We start from the raw sequence: 23,544 nt of genomic DNA, 5'->3' as shown, positions 1-23,544 counted from the left end.
GAGACCGTTGCTCTAGCAATCCATGCGGCGGCTAGGGAGGGTAGAGGGCTGGACCCGTAGCCGCAAAACGGAAAAAAACAGATTTGCTATTTGACAGATTGTGGCATTTTAAATTGATGACATATCGGGCAGGGATACTGGTAGGTAAACCACAGGAGATTGTACCCGGTTAATCTGCCAAGTGGCAGAATGCGCGGCTGCTTCCAGCAGGTCATTGCAGAGTTAAAAATTAGGAACCCTCGATCCACCATCCTCTTAACAGGGAAGTGGAGAGGGAACATCCGCCTTCTTGCATCTTCTGTTAAATAGTGGTGATGCAGAGGGGGGTGCTCAGACACCCGAAAAGGGTGCCTCTGTACATCCACGGAGTTCAGGTCTCCGGGTGGACAGGACAGGTTGTCTGGCGTTAGGCCTGGATGCAGAAGAGGATACCTGGAGGCGACACTCCGTGTGCCCGTCTGTTGATGGTGTGGGGAGATCGGCGCCCTTTAAAGGGCCTGTCGCCCTTAAAAATCAGACCAGGCATGGTGTCCCACGTAGAGGCTTCTGTCCAGTGAATCGCATATCCGGACTGGATGGCAAATGCTCTACGAGGGAGTTTAGACTGAGGGAACTAGTTACACTGGGATAAACTGGGATCAGCGACAGAGGGCTCCTCATTTATGACCAGCTTCGGATTGGACATGTGCCTTTAAGATCAGGGAATACTGGTCGTGTGCCTTTAAGACCAGGGGATACTGGTCACGTGCCTTTAAGACCAGGGAATACTGGTCACGTGCCTTTAAGACCAGGGAATACTGGTCACGTGCCTTTAAGAACAGGGAATACTGGTCACGTGCCTTTAAGACCAGGGAATACTGGTCATGCGGGTTTAGGTAAAATCTCGCAGCGAGCGAGAAGCGCCAATTCAGGGGGCGGAGCCACAGGCACGACGTGGGCGGAGCCTCGAGACTTCCATGAATAGGCCCAAGCCAGGGCGTAAATTTCTGCAGCCGGCGCCAGAATAGAAGTGAGGGGCGTTGCTCGAGAAAATTGAGCGCTTCCGTGCCAGGCAAAAAGCGCCAGGAAAAAAAGGCAGAGCCGCCTTAGGGCGCCACAGTGCGCTTCCGGGGTGCGGTCTACACATCGACCGAAGCCGGGAGCTAAATTTTGTAGCCGGCTGGAGCGTTACCTCAGGGAGGTGGGCCACAGGGAAGCCTGATACTGCCTGTGAATATCCCGCTGCAGTAGCCCATCGCTGGTAGGATCCACTCACCATCGGTGCGCGTCCCGACATGGAGCCGCCGCGGATGTCGGGTATTGCAGCGTGGACGGTGCAGGGATAGAGGGATAAACCTCAATCCATCATCCCTTTTGTTAGGGAGGTGGAGAGGAACCGTCCGCCTCCTTGTGCCATCCGCTTTCACAGTGGTGGGACAGTGGGTGCTGCCCGGACGCCATGGAGAAGGGCCTCTGTACATCCACGGAGTTCAGCCCCCGGGGTGGACAGGGCCAGTTGTCCGGCATTAGGCCTGGCTCCAGGAGAGGATACATGGAGGAGACACTCCATGTGGTCGCCTGCTGCTGGTGTGGGGAGATCGGGACCGTGAAGGCACCGTCGCCCCTGAAGTGAGCTGGGCGGGGCTCCAGCGGTTGGCGGGGATTTCAACTGCGGCCTAGTCCGGCTGAAAAAGCCGGGGACTAAATTTATGGAGCCTGCCGGTGGAGCGCGTCGGCGGGCCGCGACGTAGCACTGAATGATTGCCGGTGGCGTACCGGCCAGCGGCACCTCCAGGACCACACCTTCCACGCAGGCAGCGTGAGGAAGGATGGCCCCCGAGATCTGCAGGGCGCCTCTAGTCCCAGACGAGAAGCGCCGATATAGGGGGCGGGGTTACGGCCGTGGGAGGGATCTGCCCACTGCGGCCTACTCCGGCTGAAAAGCCGGGGACTAAATTTCCAGCCTGCCCGGCAATGCACGGCGGCCGCAACGGAGCGACGCTAACCGCCGCAGTCCCCCGACCACCGGCGCCTCTCCCCAGGGACTCCACTGCGGCCTACTCCAGCTGAGAAGCCGGGGACTAAATTTCCGGTCTGCCCGGCGGTGTGCGGTGGCGTGGCCGCAAAGAGATCCGGAGCGCAGGAGGGGAACTCCTGATGTACTCACAGTCCGATAATGCAGGTCCCCCTGTCCCTGCGCGCTCCATCCATCCTGCCATCCTCTTCTGTAATCCCTTTGTGCAACACCATGTAATGTGGGCCTTGCATGTCGGGCCCCCGGAGAGGTACATTAGAGCAGGCTCTAAGTACTGGCCGTCTTGCAGGGGGAAGGGAGATCGGGACCAAAGCTGGAAAGCCGTCGCCCCAGTAAAAATTGGCGTGCTCCAGCGTCGCAGGAGAGGGACGGGGAGGTATACTCGCCGTGCTCGCCTGTTGCTGGTTCGGGGGAGAGCGGGCCCTATAAAAGCGATCCGTTGCCCCCTTCACACCGTTGAATAAAAAATAAAAATTTACAGAAAAATAAAAATAAAAATTATAATAAAAAAGTTGGGGTCTGAAACCGGTTTTTACGTACCGGTAATAGGATTTTACGGAGCCACGACAGCACCCCTACGAGAGAGGGGATCCGCCCACCTTCCGGACAGGAACCTACAGGATTTAAAGGGGCGGTCCCCCTCACCACTCCAGTTTGTGTTTCAGAGTATAAGGGACACCGCCCATTGAGTTAGTACATAAACATATATACTTAAACATTACTAAATACCATCACCTCTAAAAGAGTGACAACTAATTGCACACCTTCCAATAGAGTGCAGGAAACCAGTGATTAACTACGGGGGGGAATGTGCGGGTGCTGTCGTGGCTCCGTAAAATCCTATTACCGGTACGTAAAAACCGGTTTTCCTATCGCCACGACAGCACCCCTACGAGAGATGTTCAAAGATCAATCACCTGGGAGGGACTACAGTACTAAGTACTGAACGGCCAAAGGTTAAATTGGCCTCTGATAAGTCAAGACGGTAATGTCTATAAAAGGTGGAAGGAGATGACCAGGTTGCCGCCTTACATATCACGTCTATGGAGACGTCCGCTCTTTCCGCCCAGGATGAGGCCATGGCTCGAGTGGAGTGGGCTCTGATGCCATCTGGTGGTGTTTGGCCTTTGGCAATATAAGCAAGATATATGGCATCTCTTATCCATCTGGCGATAGACGCTTTCGTTACACTCGCTCTCTTTCTCGGGTTCTGAAAGGAAACAAACAGAGCCCTAATCTGCCTCCCTGGCTCTGTTTTGTGGAGGTATTCTAACAGCGTTCTTCTAACGTCTAGCATATGGCATTTCTGCTCTTCAGCTGAAACCGGATTGTCACAAAATGATGGCAACACTATCTCTTGGCTTCTATGAAACTTGGAAGCTACTTTTGGTAGATATGCTGGATCTGGTTTTAACACGATCCTATCCTGAAAGACCATAAAATAAGGGGGATCTACCGATAAAGCCTGTAAATCACTCACTCTCCTAGCAGAAGTTAGGGCCACTAGGAGGGCGGTCTTTAAGGTTAAATTTTTAATGGAGATTGAATCAACTGGCTCAAAGGGGGGGTTCAGTTAAAGCATCCAAAACTAAACTTAAATCCCATGGTGGCAGACTGGGCACATACACTGGATTAGAGCGTTCAGTGGCCTTAACAAATCTGGATACCCATCTGTTCCCTGCCACATCACTGCTATATAATGCCCCCAGAGCTGAAATTTGGACTCTAAGGGTATTTACTGCCAAGCCCAATTCTCGGCCTTTCTGTAAAAACTCCAGAATAGCCAGAATTGGAACCTTGCCTGAAAAGGGTTGTTGGTAGAAGGCAAGGAACTTTTTCCAAGTTTTAGCATAGATCTTGGTAGTAACTTCCTTCCTGCTGTTTAACAGCGTAGAAATGAGAGCTTCTGAAAACCCTCTTCTCCTCAATAACTCCCTCTCAAATTCCACGCCGTCAGATGTAGGGATTCCACATTGGGGTAACGGAATGGACCCTGAGTAAGAAGCTCCGGAGTGACTGGCAATACCCAGGGATCGGTCACAGACATTGCTCTGAGTAGTGAGAACCATGCCCTCCTGGGCCAAAAGGGGGCAATCAGGATCACTCTCGCCCTCTCCTCCCTGATTTTTCTGAAGACTATAGGGATCAGACACATTGGAGGAAATGCATACCCTAGAGGGAAATTCCAGTGCATCTGAAGGGAGTCTATCACACAGGGTTTGTCTGCCACCTGAAGCGAAGCAAATTTCCTGGTCTGTCTGTTCTCTCTCGTTGCAAATAGTTACATAGTTACATAGTTATTAAGGTTGAAGGAAGACTGTAAGTCCATCTAGTTCAACCCATAGCCTAACCTAACATGCCCTAACATGTTGATCCAGGGGAAGGCAAAAAAAACCCATGTGGCAAAGAGTAACTCCACCATGGGGAAAAAAATTCCTTCCCGACTCCACATACGGCAATCAGACTAGTTCCCTGGATCAACGCCTTATTAAGGAATCTAGTGTATATACCCTGTAACATTATACTTTTCCAGAAAGGTATCCAGTCCCCTCTTAAATTTAATTAATGAATCACTCATTACAACATCATACGGCAGAGAGTTCCATAGTCTCACTGCTCTTACAGTAAAGAATCCGCGTCTGTTATTATGCTTAAACCTTCTTTCCTCCAGACGTAGAGGATGCCCCCTTGTCCCTGTCTCAGGTCTATGATTAAAAAGATCATCAGAAAGGTCTTTGTACTGTCCCCTCATATATTTATACATTAACATAAGATCACCCCTTAGTCTTCGTTTTTCCAAACTAAATAGCCCCAAGTGTAATAACCTATCTTGGTATTGCAGACCCCTCAGTCCTCTAATAACCTTGGTCGCTCTTCTCTGCACCCGCTCCAGTTCAGCTGTGTCTTTCTTATACACCGGAGACCAGAACTGTGCACAGTATTCTAAGTGTGGTCGAACTAGTGACTTGTATAGAGGTAAAATTATGTTCTCCTCATGAGCATCTATGCCTCTTTTAATACATCCCATTATTTTATTTGCCTTTGTAGCAGCTGCCTGACACTGGCCACTGAATATGAGTTTGTCATCCACCCATACACCCAGGTCTTTTTCATTGACGGTTTTGCCCAGAGTTTTAGAATTAAGCACATAGTTATACATCTTATTACTTCTACCCAAGTGCATGACCTTACATTTATCCCCATTAAAGCTCATTTGCCATTTATCAGCCCAAGCTTCTAGTTTACATAAATCATCCTGTAATATAAAATTGTCCTCCCCTGTATTGATTACCCTGCAGAGTTTAGTGTCATCTGCAAATATTGAAATTCTACTCTGAATGCCCCCTACAAGGTCATTAATAAATATGTTAAAAAGAGGGCCCAATACTGACCCCTGTGGTACCCCACTGCTAACCGTGACCCAGTCCGAGTGTGCTCCATTAATAACCACCCTTTGTTTCCTAGGTCTATGACAGGCAACCCCCAAAGATCTACTATCTGTCTGAACACTCGTCGACTTAGAACCCATTCTCCTTGTCTTAGAGAATGACGGCTGAGGTAATCTGCCTCTGTGTTGAGCTCTCCCCGAATGTGAACGGCCGATAGAGAGCGAAAATGAGCTTCGGCTATGTTGAGAATGCCTGTGGCGGTGTTCATTAGGGATCTTCATCTTGTACCCCCCTGATGGTTGAGATACGCCACTACTGTTGTGTTGTCTGACTGGACTCTTACATGTGAATCCAGCAGAGATGGTAGCAACCTGAGTAGGGCCTCTTTGACTGCCGTAAGCTCTTTCCAATTCGAGGACTCTTGGGCCTCTAAGAGAGACCATTGTCCTTGAGCCCAGACTTTCCCTATATGAGCTCCCCATCCTATCGGGCTGGCATCGGTTGTGACCGTGTTGTCTGGTATTATGTTCCAGTTTACTCCTTTCCCTAAATGATCCATGTCTAACCACCATCTCAGACTGTCTAGAGTGGCGGTGGACAGTCTGAGTCTTTTGCTTAATTGTCCCTGAAGACTCTTCTCTGCAATCAAGACCTGGGACTGCAATACTCGAGTGTGGAACTGAGCCCACTGGACGGCCGGTATGCATGATGTCAAGGATCCCAGAAGGGACATAGCGTCTCTCAAAGTCAGATCTGGCCTTTTTGTTACAGAACTGACTTTGTGCACAATCTTCTGCTTTTTCTCTTCTGGAAGGAAACATAGTTGTTCTTCCGAATTCAGCAGAATACCTAGGAAGGTCTGAGTTGATGACGGAATCAACTTTGATTTTTCCAAGTTGACTAGCCAACCTAAGTCCTGTAAGGAAGATATGACATGATTTAGGCGATTTTTACACTGAGAAAACGAATTCCCCACTACTAGGAAGTCATCCAAGTAGGGTACAACTAACGTATCGTGTTCCCTGACATAGGCCATTACTTCCGAAATAACCTTGGTGAACACTCTCGGTGCCATAGATAGACCAAATGGCATTGCAGTAAACTGAAAATGTCTGACCTGGTCGTTTAAACGCACCGCCATTCTGAGGAACTGTTGATGGTCTCGATGAATAGGCAGATGATAATACGCGTCCTTTAAATCCAGGACTGTCATATAACATCTGGGAAAGAGAAGTTTAGTTGCTGATTTAATAGATTCCATTTTAAAAGCATGATATTGTAGATGCTTGTTTAATTTCCGTAAATTTATGATAGTTCGAAAGGAACCATCTGGTTTGGGAATTAAAAATAAAGGGGAATAAAACCCCTTCCCCTGTTGTTGCTTTGGAACCTCTATAATCACGTTTTTCTGTCTTAACATATGAACTTCCTTTTCAAGGGCTTTTTGTTGTTCTGAGGAATCGGGGGTAGTTAAGATATAAAAATTTGAAGGTTTTTCCCTAAACTCTAATTTTAACCCCGATTTAATTATGCCCAAAACCCAGTTACTTGATGATATTTTGGCCCACTGAGCATAGAAGTTTTTTAGCCTGCCCCCTACTGGGAAATCACTATTAGCGGTAATTTCTTCTTCTTCTTGATGAAGATGATGGGGCATTAGAGTCCGAACCTTTTTTCTTCGGGTCTGTTGGTTCCCAGTCCCGGTTCTGATAAGGTCTTCTGTATTGGAAGCGCCTCCTGAAGGTATTCCTAAAGGTAGGATTAAACACTTTAGGGAAGCCCTTTTTCCTATCTTCAGCTTTAGCTAGAATATCATCCAATACCGGGCCAAACAGGTACTCACCCCTACATGGAATCGTACACAGTTTTGCTCTTGCCTGGGTATCTCCCTTCCAGGTCTTAAGCCACAGGGCTCGTCGAGCAGCGTTTGAAAGACCTGCTGATCTGGCTGCTAATTTCAGTGAATCCACAGATGCGTCTGCTAAATATGCCACTCCCTCCCGTATTTGTGATAGGGAGTTTAGTATTTTGTCTCTGGGCACTTTGGATTTCAGCTGTTCCTCCAGCTGGGTAATCCAAACCATGACAGATCTAGCCGTGCAAGTACTGGAGATTGCCGGTTTGAAAGCACCCGCAGACGACTCCCACACCTTCTTCAAAAACATGTCCGCCTTCCTATCTGACGGATCTTTGAGAAGGCCGACATCCTCAAGAGGTAAGGCTCCGGCTTTAGATGAAGAGGCCACTGCTGCGTCTACTTTTGGGACCTTCATCCATACTGACAGATCATCATCGTCAAACGGATACCTTCTTTTTGCTGACGATGGAAGGAACCCTTTGTCTTGTTTGTCCCATTCCCGTTTTATAAGGGTTTTCACTGTATCCACGACCGGGAATGATTTACGACTCCTCTGGCACAGGCCCGCAAACATTAAGTCTTGTGCCGATTTCGGTTCCCTGCTCTCAGTAACCCCCATGGTTGCTCGGATACTTTTAACCAATATATCCATGTTATCGACTGAGAAACATGGTCTTCCTTCTTCCTCTGAGGAGGATGGTGATAAGGAGCGGGAACATTCCCCTTCTTGTAGGGACGGACTAGATCCTGGCGATATGTCCCTGCTTAATCTCCCATGGTGGCTGGTTCTAAGGGAATAGTTTATTTCTTCCCTGATGACCTCTCTAAGATCTGAAGAACGAAGGGAAGCTTCCTCTTCTAAGGTCTGACAGATGCACGCCTGACAAAGCCTCTTAGTATAACTGTCAGGCATAGGGGTCATGCATAATGCACATTGCTTGTGCTTAGTTTTAGATGATCTTTTCCCCTAAAACAAAGCACAGAATAACAGACCATATCAGCACCAGGAGCAATGATAACACTCACCATGAGGCTGAATCTGTGAATACCGGTTTTGGAGGAGAACGATCCACTTGTGACGCTGGGGCGCTCGCACGCTGCTGCCCCCGTACCACGCTGCTGCTGCTTCTAGAACGGCTTCCGCTGCGCTGCTGCGATCCCTCTCCTTGAGGGTGCTCGGTGTCTCCTACTGAAGACATTGCTGCACGCTTTCCTGTACAGCCGCCGCTCTTTTTGAAACGCTGCAGCGCTCCTCCTCCAGCTTACCCCGGAAGTGTGAGAACTACTTCCGGGTTCACCTGCGCCGGTGTGAGCGCTGAACACCGCGCCCGCACTATGGACCAGGACGGCACTGCCCGACCCCTGGAACGTGCTCCTTGTAGCCAGACGAGGAGGGGTCTGCATGCAGGACACCCCCGACGCTGCTTCCGGGCCCCCGATTCTGCCGCTCGCTACGGACGCCGCACAGAGGCATGGCGGACCCGGGTAACTTTTCTTTCTGCAGGCTCCCGCCGTCCGGACAGGAACCCAAACTGGAGTGGTGAGGGGGACCGCCCCTTTAAATCCTGTAGGTTCCTGTCCGGAAGGTGGGCGGATCCCCTCTCTCGTAGGGGTGCTGTCGTGGCGATAGGAAAAACAGACCCAAGTGCCTCCTACAGACACTAAGTAAGAACTGGTTAGCTGAGAGCCAGCAGGAGGGTGTATACTGCAGGGGAGGAGCTAACTTTCTTTGTATCACTTAGTGTCAGCCTCCTAGTGGCAGCAGCATAACACCCACGGTCTGTGTCCCCCAATGAGGCGAAGGAGAAAACATACTTCCATGGTTTGCAGCATCTCTGCACTTGTCTCCCATCAAACACATTATTACTGATTACTGTGCCCAAGAGCATTCAGAGTGGCAAAGCATTCCTCAGGAAACCATTAAGAACCTGACTGATACATGAACTTGCACAACATGGCATGGTACCCCAACACAGATCAATACTGCTTAGCAGTCAGCGTAGGGTTATATTACTATATCAACAGATTGCAATAGTCAAATAGAGAGCCCTAACTAAAGACCCTAATTATAACAGAACTTTGAACTCATTATTAGCGAAAACACCTTACATTATTGAAAACAGACTGCCATTATTGGGAAGGAATAAGTGAACCAGGAGTATCCTATAATTTTAGACAGCACTTTTGGCTGCTATTTAGTTTTTTAGCTCAATTGCAGAGACACTATCATCTTATTATTACTATCCAACCTATTATGCATAATTTACATAAAGTTAGTTATTTACTAGCCTCCCCAACTTGTTTAACTACAGGCATCACAGACAAAAAAAAGAGGTTATGATGAGGCTACTCATAGCCTTTTTTCCCTGATGATGCCTGTGTAGTGAAACATGTTGGGGAGGCTCCAGCGTCATCCTCAATGTTTATTTGCTTTCCAGTTGGGCGTACCAAGTCTCCTTGCTGGGCAAAACATAGGTTAAAATATAGCGTCACATATTATAGCCGTGCACTCGGCCTCTGACAGGGTATGTGTGATACAACTCATCAGTTGAGTCACAGGTCTCAGGAGCTGTAGGTCTTCAGTCTGCAGCCCGTTCTGATATGCGAGGAGGATACGCAGCAGTTTGGATGATATCAGGGACTGAGAGCCCATTAAAAAACAAAAATAAAGTATTGCATAATTACTGGGGGGGGATTTGTGCAGTCTAAACAGATGCAATGTCCCAAGGTTCATTCAGCTGATAGCCATTTACCCAACTCTACCATAAACATGTCACATAGGTGGGCATATCTAGTTAAGTGCGGTTAGAATAGATATATCTCATGGTGGAACAGAGGGTCTAACTAGACAGAATCAGACATTTTTGCTTAGAATGCCCTCACATGTACAAGTGTGGCAACAGGTGTTCTTTACACCCCTACTAAACCAAAGAAAGGTGGTCTTTAGGTAGTCGGTCTAATCACTGAAGGAATTAGAAGGAAATAAAGAAGTAACATACTGTGAAATGGTGGTTGGTTTCCTTGAAAGGGTGGTCTCTGGGGTCCATTTCCCTGGTCTGAAAGAGTAAAATGTGTGATACACTTGTCAGTTGAGACTTAAGGTCTAGGAAACTGTACATCTTCAGTCTGTTCGGACACGTGACTAGGACAGGCTGCAGTTTGAAATAAAATGGAGCCCATGATCTAATCATTCTTGGAGAACCCCTTTAAAAATCAAAACTAAAATGTTGCATCATTTACTGGGGTGAAGAAAAACACCACAATTTATTTTACACAGTCCAAACATATGCAGCTTCCAAAGGATCATTCAGTTGACAGCCATTTAGCAAACTCCACTATAAACATGTCAGGTAGGTGAGCATAAAGTAGATAATTAAAGAAGTTGTTCACTACAATAAACATTTTTTTTCCATAAATCTTGCTATTATGTGCCACTGAAAACATCTACTGTGTTTATTTTAGCAATATTACCTTTTATCATGCTGTAGCAGCACATCTTCAGTGCTGGATCCAGCTCTCATGGGGTTAATCGACAACTTCCTTTCTCCTGACTTACTGTGCTCTAATACTACAAGTTCCATGATGCATTGCACTCGCCTGTAACTCAGCACCTGGCACACCCACTCCAAAACACACCCAAACCCCTCCCTCCTCTCCCCCCTCTCTCTTCAAAAAGATTTGTGATGTCATTTCTGTCCAACCTCCTCTTTTACATTTGTCCAACCCACACTCCATTACACACGGATAGATAGATAGATAGATAGATAGATAGATAGATAGAGAACAAATAGATAGATATATATGGGATAGATAGACATAGCTATATCTGTATGTATGTATGTATCTATTTCCATAGATATGTCCATATCCATGTTTCTAAACCCCTTCACTCCTGGAGCTTTTTACGTTTATCGCTCCCCTTCTTTCCAGAGCCATAATTTTTCGTCAATATGGCCATGTGAGGGCTTATTTTTTGCGGGACAAGTTCTACTTTTGAAACAAATCATTGGTTTTACCATGTCGTGTAACAGAAAATGTGAAAAAAAAGTCAAAGTGCGATGAAATTGCAAAAAAAGTGCAATCCCACACTTGTTTTTTTGCTTGGCTTTTTGGCTAGGTTCACTAAATGCTAAGGCTGTGTGCACACGTTGCGGATTTGATTGCAGATCCGCAGCATTTTTTGCCGCACACAATTGAATAAAATCCGCAGTGTAGTGCACAACCAATGCAAGTCTATGGGAGCCGCAGACTTGTTGTGCACATGCTGCGGATAAAGCAGCACCGAAACGCAGCTTTTTTTTCTCGCAGCATGTCACTTCTTTTGTGCCAAACTGCAGCGTTTCTGCACCCTTAGACTTTCATTGAGTCGGGCACATCCGCAGCAAAACCGCAGATGTAAAAAAGATCTGCAGTTTAGATGCGGATGTGGGTCCGAGAAACGCTGCAGCTCTATAGATAGATATAGGAATAGGTAGATGTATGCATCTATAGATCTATCTATATGTAGATCTGTCTATCCATTTCATCTATCATCTATATGTCTATCTATCTGTGTGTAATTGAGTGTGGGTTGGACAATAATGACATCACAAATCTTTTTTTTGTTCAATAATACATCTTTATTTAGCTTTCAAAAACGCATACAAAAACGCACAAAAAACACGCAAAAACCGCAACAAGAACTGCATCAAAACCACACAAAAAACCCGCATCAAAACCGCGCAAAAAAACATGAAAAAAACGTGAACAAAATGCATCCAAAACGCAGCTGCGTTTTCTGCAAGGAGATGCAGATTTTGTGCAGAACATTCTGCACCCAAATCTGCAACGTGTGCACACAGCCTAAAACTGACCTGCCATTATGATTCTACAGGTCATTACGAGTTCATAGACACCAAACATGTCTTGGTTATTTTTTATCTAAGTGGTGAAAAAAAAATTCCAAAGTTTGCTAAAAATAAATAAAATAATTGCGCCATTTTCCGATACCCGTAGCGTCTATATGTTCTGAGATATCGGGTCGGGTGAGGGCTAATTTTTCGCGCGCCGAGCTGACGTTTTTAAGGATACCACTTTTGTGCAGATATGTTCTTTTGATCGCCCATTATTGCATTTTAATGCAGTGTCGCGGCGACCAAAAAAAAACGTAATTTTGTCTTTTAATTTTTTTTCCTCGCTATGCCGTTTAGCGATCATGTACATTTTTTTTGTATTGAAAACAGCTGACATTTTGCGGCTTTGAAGTGGGCTCACCACGAAGCCCACCTCAAAGCGGGGGATACTGCCAGCTGACGTACTATTCCGTCCGCTGGCAGAAAGGGGTTAATGAACAATATGTTTCAGTTAAAAAAATAAATAATAAAAAAAACACGGCGTGGGCTCCCGCGAAATTTTCTGCGCCAGAGGGGGAAAGCAGACGGCCAGGGGCCAATATTTGTAGCCTGCTATGAATATCAGCCCACAGCTGTCTGCGTAGCCTTTACTGGCTATTAAAATAGGGGGACCCCACAAAAAAAATTACGTGTGGTCCCTTTATATTTTATAGCCAGAAAGGCTACGCAGACCGCTGCGGGCTGATATTCATAGCCTAGAGAGGGGCCATGGATATTGGTCCCCCCCCCCCCCCCCGGCTACAAATACCAGTCCGCAGCCGCCCCAGAAATGGCGCATCTGTAAGATGCACCAATTCCGGCACTTAGCCCCTCTCTTCCCACTCCCGTGTAGCGGTGAGATATGGGGTAATAAGGGGTTAATGTCACCTTGCTATTGTAAGGTGACATTAAGCCGGGTTAATAACGGAGTGGCGTCAATAAGACACCTATCCGTTATTAATCCAATAGTAATAAAGGGTTAATAAAACACACCCATTAGGAAAAAAGTATTTTATTATTCTTCATTTAACCATACTTCAGCGCCTGCAAAAAACGTAAAATAAACCGTATACTACCTGTCCGCCGTAGTCGAATTAATAACGAGTGTCCCACGTCGATCTCCCCTATAGAACAGTGACATCAGGTGATGTCACTGCTCTATAGGACCTTCAGTGACACACTGACAGGAGACAATGGCTCCTGCAGTGCATCACTGAGGTTACTATAGTTCACTGGTCTCACTTTATGGCAAAAAGCTGCTTGGGAACTTTCTCACACAGAAATGCCATAAAGTGAGACTAGGGACTATTTTTTCACAGGGGCGTAGGAATACATTGTGAGGAATACATTGTGGAAGGATACCTTCCTCCCCTCTTTGTGTTCCTGGAGCCCCTGGAGAGCGGTCGCATCAGCTGATGCTCCTGCTCTTCACGGGAGATCATCGAGGGACACTCGTTTTAATTGGATTTCTGCGGATCAGGGAGTATATTGTTTGTTTATTATTTTAATATTTTTTACAGATGACACAGGCTTCGGGGAACAAAGTGACAAGTGATGGTGAGTATGTAATCTATGTTATATGTACTGTATGTCTATATGTATGTTGTATGTATGTACTGTATGTCTATATGTATGTTGTATGTACTGTATGTCTATATGTATGTTGTATGTACTGTATGTACTGTATGTATGTACTGTATGTATGTACTGTATGTATGTACTGTATGTATGTACTGTATGTATGTATGTACTGTATGTATGTATGTACTGTATGTATGTACTGTATGTATGTACTGTATGTGGCATGTTGCATGATGTCACACGCTGCATGTCATTGCATGGCGCATGTAGTCGCATGGCGCCGCATGCTGCATGTCGTCGCATGCTGCATGTCGTCGCATGTTGTCACATGCTGCATGTCGTCGCATGCTGCATGTCGTCACATGGCGCATGTTGTCTCATGGCGCATGCTGCATGTCATGTCGCATGCTGCATGATGTCACATGGCGCATTTCGTCGCATGTTGTCTCAGGTCGCATGTCACATTTCGCATGCTGCATGTCATCGCATGTCCTGTATGTGTGTTGTGTTGTATGTATGTATGTATGTATGTATGTATGTATGTATGTATGTATGTATGTATGTATGTATGTATGTATGTATGTGTTTTTTTTTTTACATTCAGCACATTAGCCGGATGATGGGACTACTACTGTCCCATGATTGGCTAATGTGTCACTGACTGTCACTGTAGCAGGCAGAGCCCAATGGGACTTGTAGTCCCATCGGACGATGCCTGCACACAGACAACGCCACACTCCAGCACCTTCGGTTTCACCGCGCAGAACCCCGCCGTCGCACAGGCCACCACCACCGCACCGGGCGCCGTCACCGCACCGGCCGCCGCCACGGCACCGCACCGGCCGCCGCCACGGCACCGCACCGGCCGCCGCCAGTCTGGAAATTGACGTGACGTCGGCGGAAATTTGCGGTGGCTGCAGCCTGGGCGTCACGTGACCCAGACTCAGCCGCCGCCATAGCGCCGCTCACAGGTGAAAACGGCAACAGAACGTATTTATAAAATTCATCAGGGGCCCGGGGGGGATACATTGGGGGGGTTAACTGAAAGTAGTGGACAACCCCTTTAACCCTCGGAGCTTTATTCGGTTTTGCATTTTCTTTTTTCACGCCCCTCCTTCCCAGAGCCATAACTTTTTTATTTTTCTGTCAATATGGCCATGTGAGGGCTTCTTTTTTGCAGGACGAGTTTAACTTTTGAACGACACCATTGGTTTTACCATGTCATGTACTAGAAAACGGGAAAAAAATTCCAAGTGTGGTGAAATTGCAAAAAAAGTGCAATCCCACACTTGTTTTTTGTTTGGCTTTTTTTTTTGCTAGGTTCACTAAATGCTAAAACTGACCTGCCATTATGATTCTCCAGGTCATTAAGAGTTCATAGACAAAAACTTTTTTTTTTATCTAAGTGGTGAAAAAAATCCAAACTTTGCTTAAAAAAAGAAAAAAAAATTGAGCAGTTTTCCCGATACCCGTAGTGTCTCCATTTTTTTTTTTTTTTTTATCTCGGGTAGGGTGAGGTATTTTTTGCGTGCTGAGCTGACGTTTTTAGTGATACCATATTGGTGCAGATACGTTCTTTTGATCGCCCGTTATTGCATTTTAATGTAATGTCACCGAGATAAAGTCAAAATGCCAGAATTATTATTATTTTTTTTTTATCGCTACGCCATTTAGCGATCTGGTTAATCCTTTTATTTATTGATAGATCGGGAGATTCTGAACGTGGCAATACCAAATATGTGTAGGTTTTTATTTTATTTTGAATGAGGCGAAAGGGGGGTGATTTAAACTTTATATTTTTTATTTTTAATTATTGTTTTTAAAATTTGGCATGCTTCAATAGCCTCCATGGGAGGCTAGAAGCTGCCACAACTTGATCGGCTCTACAACATAGAGGCGATGGTCAGATCGCCTCTATGTAGCAGAATTACAGCCTTGCTATGAGCGCCAACCACATGGTGGCGCTCATAGCAATCCAGCATCAACAACCATAGAGGTCTCAAGGAGACCTCTGGTTGCCTTGCCGACACACCGATGACCCCCGATCTGGGGTCACCGGTGTGCGCATTTACAGCCGGATGCGCTTGTTAAATGCCGCTGTCAGTTTGGCAGCGGCATTTATCTAGTTAATAGGCGCAGGTGGATCGCGATTCTGCCCGTGCCTATTGCGGACACATGTCAGCTGTTGAAAACAGCTGACATTTCCCGGCTTTGATACGAGGGCACTGCCGGAGCCCACATCAAAGCGGGGGTGCTGCCATTGGACATACTATTCCATCTGATGGCAGAAAGGGGTTAAAGAAGCACTCCTCCCATCCAAATACGTATCCTCTTAATATACTGCAATCATATTATATAGCACTGTGTACTTATAATTGCTAATTTTCCCTTCTACCCAGCTAATTCTTCGCTTTTCCATTAGATCTATAACATCATGTGATTAAAAACGGAGTAGCTGAATCCTTATAAGCTCTATGTAGAAACTGGAGGTCATTTTTCTCTGTACGAGTCATAAAAGTCACTGTAAAAGTCTCTGGCAGTGGGGAGGAGCGGAGCAGCAGCGTCAGGAGTTGAAGAGGGGAAGGATTTCTGCAGGGACAAAAAAGACTTCCTGTTTCTACATAGATCAGAGAAAAGAGAATTTACTGGGTGGAAAGGCAAAATGAGCAATTGTAAGTACACAGGGTCAAAGAAAGGTGGTCTTTAGGTAGTCTGTCTCATCAATGATTGAATTAGATGGAAATATAGAAGTAACATACTGTGAAATGGTGGTTGGTTTCCTTGAAAGGGTGGTCTCTGGGGTCCGTCTCCCTGGTCTGAAAGAGTAAAATATTAAAGAAAACCAAACGATCATAAAAAAATAAATAAAAAATAAATAAATTTATACCCCTCAACAATAAAATTGCAACACCAATAAGGACAAGTTGTTGAATTAAGGAAATCACAGGATTAGATGTGTCAAGGATATGAACATGATGAAAAATCTAAACAAAACATCTGGCTTCATTTGCTTTACAGTACGTGCCCCATGAACAGAAATACACGCATTTATGTGCCGTGGCAGCAATGAGGTTGTCGGGGGAAGAAGGGGGAATGTTCTGCCACAAAGAATGCACTTGGTAAGCAAATTATCAAGATCCGCTGCTGGCAGCTTCCATTGCAATTGCCAGATAATGCCATCCCAGATGTGCTCAATGGGAGACACTGTAGACCATGGCAGCATGTTTAGGTCACACAGGATGCAGCCATTTCTCTATAGTGTCTCAGGAGCCAATTGTGAACATGACAAAGACAGGTCGCATGTTACTTATGCTACTGTAAGCAGCCAACATGGCCTATAAATGTACTCCCTTGATGTGCAGCATCTTCGCACTTGTCTCCCTTAGAGAACATCTGGAACTTAATTAACTAGCATGCCCAATTGCATTTGGAGTGGCAGAACAATCCTCGGAAAACCATTAATAACCTGATTGAGAGCATGCCATGTTGTGCAAGGGAATTTCTGAACATGACTCAGTCAATACTGAAGATCTTTCCATCATTTGGTCTATCGATTTTGTGATTTTCACATTGCCACAAACACTTAATTCTCTAGTGTTGTAATTTCAATGTTGAGGAGTCCATTTTATATTTCTTTCCCTCTTAAAAGGGTCATCAGGAATTAGATAGAATAGAGAACCCCTTTAAAAAGCAAAACTAAAATATTGCATAATTTACTGGGGTGACGAAAAGGAGATTTTTGTGTACTCACCGTAAAATCTCTTTCTCTTAGCCTCTAATTGGGGAACACAGGACCATGGGTGTTATGCTGCTGTCCACTAGGAGGCGATACTATGCATAATCTGAAAAAGATTAACTGTGGCTTCACCTCTGCAGTATACACCCTTGGACGGCATCAGCCTTCTCCAGTTTTGTGCAAAAGCAGTAGGAGGAACGTAACATGAATAACAGACATGCCTATAAGAAGGCCACTATGTATGAGCTCAAAGAAGAATATGAACTCAACAGTAACAGCCCGAAAAGGGCAACAGGGTGGGAGCTGTGTCCCCCAATTAGAGGCTAAGAGAAAGAGATTTTATGGTGAGTACACAAAAATCTCCTTTACTCTGTCGCCTCATTGGGGGACACAGGACCATCGGACGTCCTAAAGCAGTCCCTGGGTGGAAAGCAATGGACGAATATTGTGCAGACAGGCCCCTATACTTAGGGCACCGCCGCCTGCAGGACACATCTACCCAGGCTCGCGTCCGCTGAGGACTGGGTATGAACCCTGTAGTGTTTAGTAAACGTGTGTAGGCTAGTCCAAGTGGCCGCCTTACACACTTGTTGTGCCGAAGCCTGGTGCCGAATGGCCCAGGAGGCCCCTACCGCCCGTGTAGAGTGTGCCGTAATACCGGGTGGAAGAGGAGAATTCTTAAGGCGGTAGGCCTCTCGTATGGTGGATTTGATCCACCTGGGCAAGGGTAGCTTTAGAAGCTGGCAGACCCTTGTGGCCGCCTTCCGGAAGGAGGAAAAGAGAATCAGACCTCCGGAAGGACGCAGTCCTAGACACGTATATACGCAATGCCCTGACGAGGTCAAGCGTATGCAGAGCCTTCTCCACTCCATGAACCGGACAAAGGGATGGTAGTGAAATTTCCTCATTGAGGTGGAAGTTGGACACAACCTTCGGAAGGAAGGATGGTACCGTACGAAGAACTACCTTGTCCTGGTGAAAAAGCCAGGAAAGGCTGTCTGCAGGAGACTGCTGTCAGTTCAGACACTCTGCGTAGCGAGGTGATTGCCACCAGGAAAACCACCTTCTGGGAGAGAAGGCAGAGCGGGACCTCCTTAAGGGGTTCGAAGGGTGGTTCCCTGCAATGCTGTCAGGACCAGGTTGAGGTACCACGTTTCTAGTGGTCGTCTGTAGGGGGGAACCAATCGGGAAACCCCCTGAAGGAAAGTCCTTACTTGCGGCTTGGTAGCAATGCGCCTTTGAAAAAGCACCGAGAGGGCTAACACCTGGCTCTTAAGCGAGCCCAAAGACAGCCTGGCCTCCAGACCGGATTGGAGAAAACCAAGTACTTTGGGTAGGGAATAAGGGAGTGGGGTCTGGGGTCTGGCCACGAGATTCGCACCAGGTAAAGAAAGCTTTCCAGGTACGGTAATAAATCTTGGCAGAGGCTGGCTTGCGTGCCCTGATCATGGTTCCAATGACGTCCGGCGAGAGCCCTGCCTGGATTAGAACCCAGGTCTCAAGGACCACGCCGTCAAATTGAGAGCCCCTGAGTTCTGGTGGTAGAACGGGCCTTGTGATAGAAGATCGTGGCGGTCGGGGAGACGCCAGGGGGCGTCTGCTGTCAATTGTACAATGTCAGCGTACCATGTGAGACTGGGCCAGTCCGGTGCAATTAGGATGGTTGGAACTCCCTCTTGTTTGATCTTCCTCACCACTCTGGATATCAGGGGGAGAGGTGGAAAAATATACAGAAGCTGGAACCGAGTGCAGTCCTGAACCAGAGCGTCTGCTCCGAGCGACCGCGGATCGTGTGTTCTGGCCAAGAAGTTGGAGACCTTGGCATTGAAGTGGGATGCCATTAGGTCCAGATCAGGGGTCCCCCAGAGGTGACAGATCTGGCGAAAAATTTCGGGATGGAGCGACCACTCTCCCGAGTCTATTTCTTGTCGGCTGAGGAAGTCTGCTTCCCAGTTGTCTACACCCGGAATGTGGACCGCCGAAAGAACCGACCCAGTGTCCTCCGCCCAGTGGAGGATATGTGACACTTCTCGCATCGCCTGGGTACTGCGGGTCCTCCCTTGGTGATTCACATATGCCACGGCCGTGGCATTGTCCGACTGTATTCTGATGTGAGAGGCTGCCAGTAAGTGATGGAAGGCCCTCAATGCCAGGAGGATGGCAGGAATTTCCAGGATGTTGATGCGCATGGTCGCTTCCACTGGGGACCACTTGCCCTGTGCCCTGTGGTGTAGGTGCACCGCACCCCAACCCGTTAGGCTCACGTCGGTGGTCAGAACATTCCATTGACCTGTGAGAAAGGATTTCCCCTTTGCTAGCGAGGTTGGCTTGAGCCACCAGTGCAGGGACCTCCTGGTTGACGACGTTAGCTGGAACTCCCTGTCGAGAGAAAAGGGATTCCTGTCCCAGGACTTGACAATGGCTAGTTGGAGAGGCCTGAGGTGAAACTGGGCAAATGGGGCCGCTTCTATTGCTGCCCCCATCTTGCCGAGGACTCATGGCAAACCGGAGAGATCGAGGGGGTTTGCGGAGGAGGGAGCGAATAACATTCCCAGGAAGGTCAGGGACTGACTCGGGGTTGGTGATGACTTTTGTAGGTTGATTAACCAGCCCATGCGACAGAGTATCGGTTGTGATTGAGACGCTGAGCTCGCAGTCCTTGAAGGTGGGAGCCTTGATGAGTAGATCGTCCAGGTATGGAACGACTACTATGCCTCTGGAGTGCAGGACGTCCATGGTGGCTGCCATGACCTTGGTGAACACTCTGGGAGCCGTGGCGAGTCCGAAAGGGAGAGCCACGAATTGGTAGTGGTCCTGGCCTATTGCAAACCTGAGAAACCTCTGATGGGAAGGTGCAATGGGTATATGCAGGAATGCATCTTGTATGTCTATGGAGGCGAGATATTCTCCCTTCTCCATGGACGCAATGATGGACCGAAGGGACTCCATGCGGAAGTGACGGACCCGTACATATTTGTTGAGCTGTTTTAGGTCTAGTATGGGCCGTACGCTGCCTCCTTTCTTGGGAACTACGAACAGATTGGAGTAGAACCCTCGGAAGCGGTCGGTCGTGGGGACCGGTACTATGACTCCTGCTTGAAAAAGTGAGGAGACCGCTTGGTTGTAGGCACGAGCCTTGGCAGGCGGTTTTGGGGGGACAGAGAGGAAGAATCGGTCCGGTGGGTTGGAGATGAAGTCTATTTTGTATCCGGAAGACACTAGTTCCCTGACCCACCTGTCTTCTGTAATAGGCAGCCAGACTTGATGAAAGAGCAAAAGTCAGCCGCCTACTGGTGTGGTGTCTTCCGGAGTCCGTGAGTCATGATGAGGAGAAAGTCTGAGATTTTCCTCCTCTGGGCTTAGGCTGGCCTGCTTTTGACTGCCAGGTCTTGTCCGACCTTTGCGTCGATCGTGAGTTGTCCCTGCGTGGGGAACGGTTACGATTTTGTGCTGGACGCGAGACGGACCAGCCCGAGGAATTCCGAAAGGATCGGAATAGAGTTTGGTTACGCTTCTTGTAAGTGCGTTTAGGTTTCAGTTGGGGAAGAGAAGTACTCTTACCCCCGGTGGCGTTGGATATCATAGTGTCCAACTGTTCACCGAAAAGTCTCCCACTGAGGTAGGGGAGGTGCGTGAGGGACTTCTTTGAGGCTGCGTCCACTTTCCATTCCCGCAGCCAGAGGATACGCCGAATTGTGATGGCGTTTGATGCTATCCCCGCTACTCCCCTTGCAGAATCCAGAGCTGCATGAAGCATGTAGTCTGCTACAACTGCTATTTGAACCGCTTGGTCCGACAGCTCAGGACCGGATGCTTGGAGAGCTTGTAAATTATTTTTTTTTTTTTGCCCAGGCCAGAATGGCCTTGGCAGCCCAGACTGAGGCGAACGTGGGAGCCAGGGATCCCCTGCTGCCTCGAAAATTGAAGAGCCATGCGTTCTACCTGCCGGTCTGCTGTGTCCCTGAGGGTTGAGCTATCTGGCAGTGAAAGGAGGGTCTGTGCTGCCAGCCTAGAGACTGGGGGGTCCACTTCGGGTGGATCTGTCCATTCCTAGTGTCCTTCTGTGGGAAGGGGTACCTCGCCTCCAGATATTTGCGATTAGCGAATTTTTTCTCAGGCTGTGAGAGCTGCTTTTTAAGGATCGCCTTAAACTCTGGGTGGTTAGAGAAAACCTTAGGCGGCTTCAGAGGTCCTTCAAAGGAAATCTTATGTTCTGGGGCCTCTGGTGGCGGATCAGAAATGTCCAGCACCCGATGGATGGAAGAGATTATGTCCTCAACTAGCGCTGTATTGCTAGGAGGGATTGGGATCAGGCACCCCTCCGTTTCCCTGTCTGAGTCAGAGTCGCAGATGCCTTCCGAATCCTGTGTATCACTGAGGCGTCCCCTGCTGAGTGAGCCGGGGAGGAGGCCTTCTCTGGTCGGGGATTGAGGAGATCTGCATTGTCTGTCCCTGGAATGGGACGGTCTAGATGACCTGGAGCTACGGTGTCTCTCCCTAGTGGGGGATGACCGTGTGCTATGGGATGACGCAGATGGACTTGATCTATGGGTCCGCTTGCGTCCTGACCTAGACGTGGATGTGTCAGGGTCATCTTGTTCCCGAGTCAAGCTCTCCCTTTGCTGGGTAACGGTCATAGCCGAGGCATGACCCTGCAGAGCCTGAATCAATGTGGAGGTTAGGTTATCTATAGACTGCGTCATAGATTGCGATATCTGAGTAGCCCATTCCGGCGTGGCATTAGACACCGAGGCATTGGCAGGGGCTTCTTGGGGCTCTGACACATTAGTTTGTATACAGTTCTGACAATGCGGGTACGTGCTACTACTGGGGAGAGCGGTCCCGCAGGCTGTGCAGAATGCATAATAGCAGTTCTGCCTGGTTCTCTTGGACCTTGAGCCCGGCATAGTGCACAGAGTGCAGAAGGGCTGCCGGCAGAGGACCTTACAGGGGTAGAGAAACCTATAGGGGAGCCTTATAGGTAATATGGATTCACAGCTGAGTAAAAAACCCAGCTGTGATCTTACCCCACCAGTGTGCCCCTAGGTCCAGCGCCGAAGATCCACAGTCCTGTGCCCCCCGGAGACTGGCTGCCTGGTCCTGCAGACCGGGAGATGCAGGGTTAATCTGCAGCAGAAAATGGCTGCTGAGAAGGAGAGGAAGGGGGAGAAGGGGGCGGAGAGCTGGAAAAGGGCGGCAAGGCTGTGTAAAAACGCGCCCTTTCTGTCTCGATCCACCCCCTTTATGACACTATGGAGTGTCATATTTGTCATCCGGGGGCGGAGAGGAGGCGGCAGCTTCAGCTAGGCCGAAGCCGGGGCCTAAATTAGATGCCCGAGGCCCAGAAGGGCTCCAGGCCGGCGCAAAAGTCCGGGAGGGGGTCGGATCTGAACCGGACCCCCCCGGATTTAAAGGCAGGATGGCGGTGGGGCTATAAGCGGAAGGGGGAGCCCGGTTGGGGTCTCCCTGAGGCAGTATAGAGCTGGTGCTGCCGCAGAGACAGGGGTGCAGGGAGCCCTGTCTGCGTGCACTCCCCCCGGCCCCAACAGGAGCCCGCAGCTGGGCTGGGGTCCCTGGATGCAGGCGCAGTGTGCTGGCCCATTGCTGGGAGCTGTAGAATGCTGCCTGTACAGGCCCTACCTGAGGTGTCTCAACCTAATACCCCCAGAAGGGGATTAGGGAGGGAGCTGTTGTCACACCCTCAGGGGCCTTTATCCTCGCCTCGACTTCAACCCAGAAACCAAAAGGAATTGGGGAAGGAGGGGGGTCTCGACTTCGAACCTGCACCCGAGGGACTGGGGAAAGAGCAACATGGGGAATAGCCATCTCTACTTCAACTGGCCACCCCATAATAGGGGGCCGAGGAAGGAGCCATGCCGGGAGTCTCACAGGAGACCCTCTTTTCTTCATCTGTAATCCCGTCAGAAAAAAACGGAGTAAAAATCTTTTAGGTGTGCCTCCTATGCGACACTAAGCAAAAACTGGAGAAGGCTGATGCCGTCCAAGGATGTATACTGCAGAGGAGGAGCCAAAGTTAATCTTTTTCAGATTATGCATAGTGTCGCCTCCTAGTGGACAGCAGCATAACACCCATG

At 48.2% G+C, this 23,544-nt stretch overlaps 1 protein-coding gene across 20 annotated transcripts in view; it reads right to left on the bottom strand.

Moving 5' to 3' along the window:
* Positions 1 to 23,544, bottom strand: part of LOC143804660 (heterogeneous nuclear ribonucleoprotein L-like) — a 160,835-nt gene that overhangs the window by 72,460 nt on the left and 64,831 nt on the right. For 12 of the 20 annotated variants that reach the window (XM_077282970.1, XM_077282972.1, XM_077282964.1 and 9 more), the window contains 2 exons: positions 16,473 to 16,529; positions 10,261 to 10,317 (listed from right to left, as the gene is read on the bottom strand). In XM_077282970.1, the coding sequence (XP_077139085.1) occupies positions 10,261 to 10,317; positions 16,473 to 16,529 (114 nt within the window). The remainder of the gene's footprint in view (positions 1 to 10,260; positions 10,318 to 16,472; positions 16,530 to 23,544) is intronic. The other 8 variants (XM_077282968.1, XM_077282977.1, XM_077282975.1 and 5 more) reach the window with 2 other exon arrangements.

This window comes from Ranitomeya variabilis, chromosome 2 (genome assembly GCF_051348905.1).
Source record: "Ranitomeya variabilis isolate aRanVar5 chromosome 2, aRanVar5.hap1, whole genome shotgun sequence".
Classification (NCBI taxonomy): domain Eukaryota; kingdom Metazoa; phylum Chordata; class Amphibia; order Anura; family Dendrobatidae; genus Ranitomeya; species Ranitomeya variabilis.
Note: the sequence above shows the minus strand (reverse complement) of the source record. Positions and strands in the feature narration are given on the sequence as shown.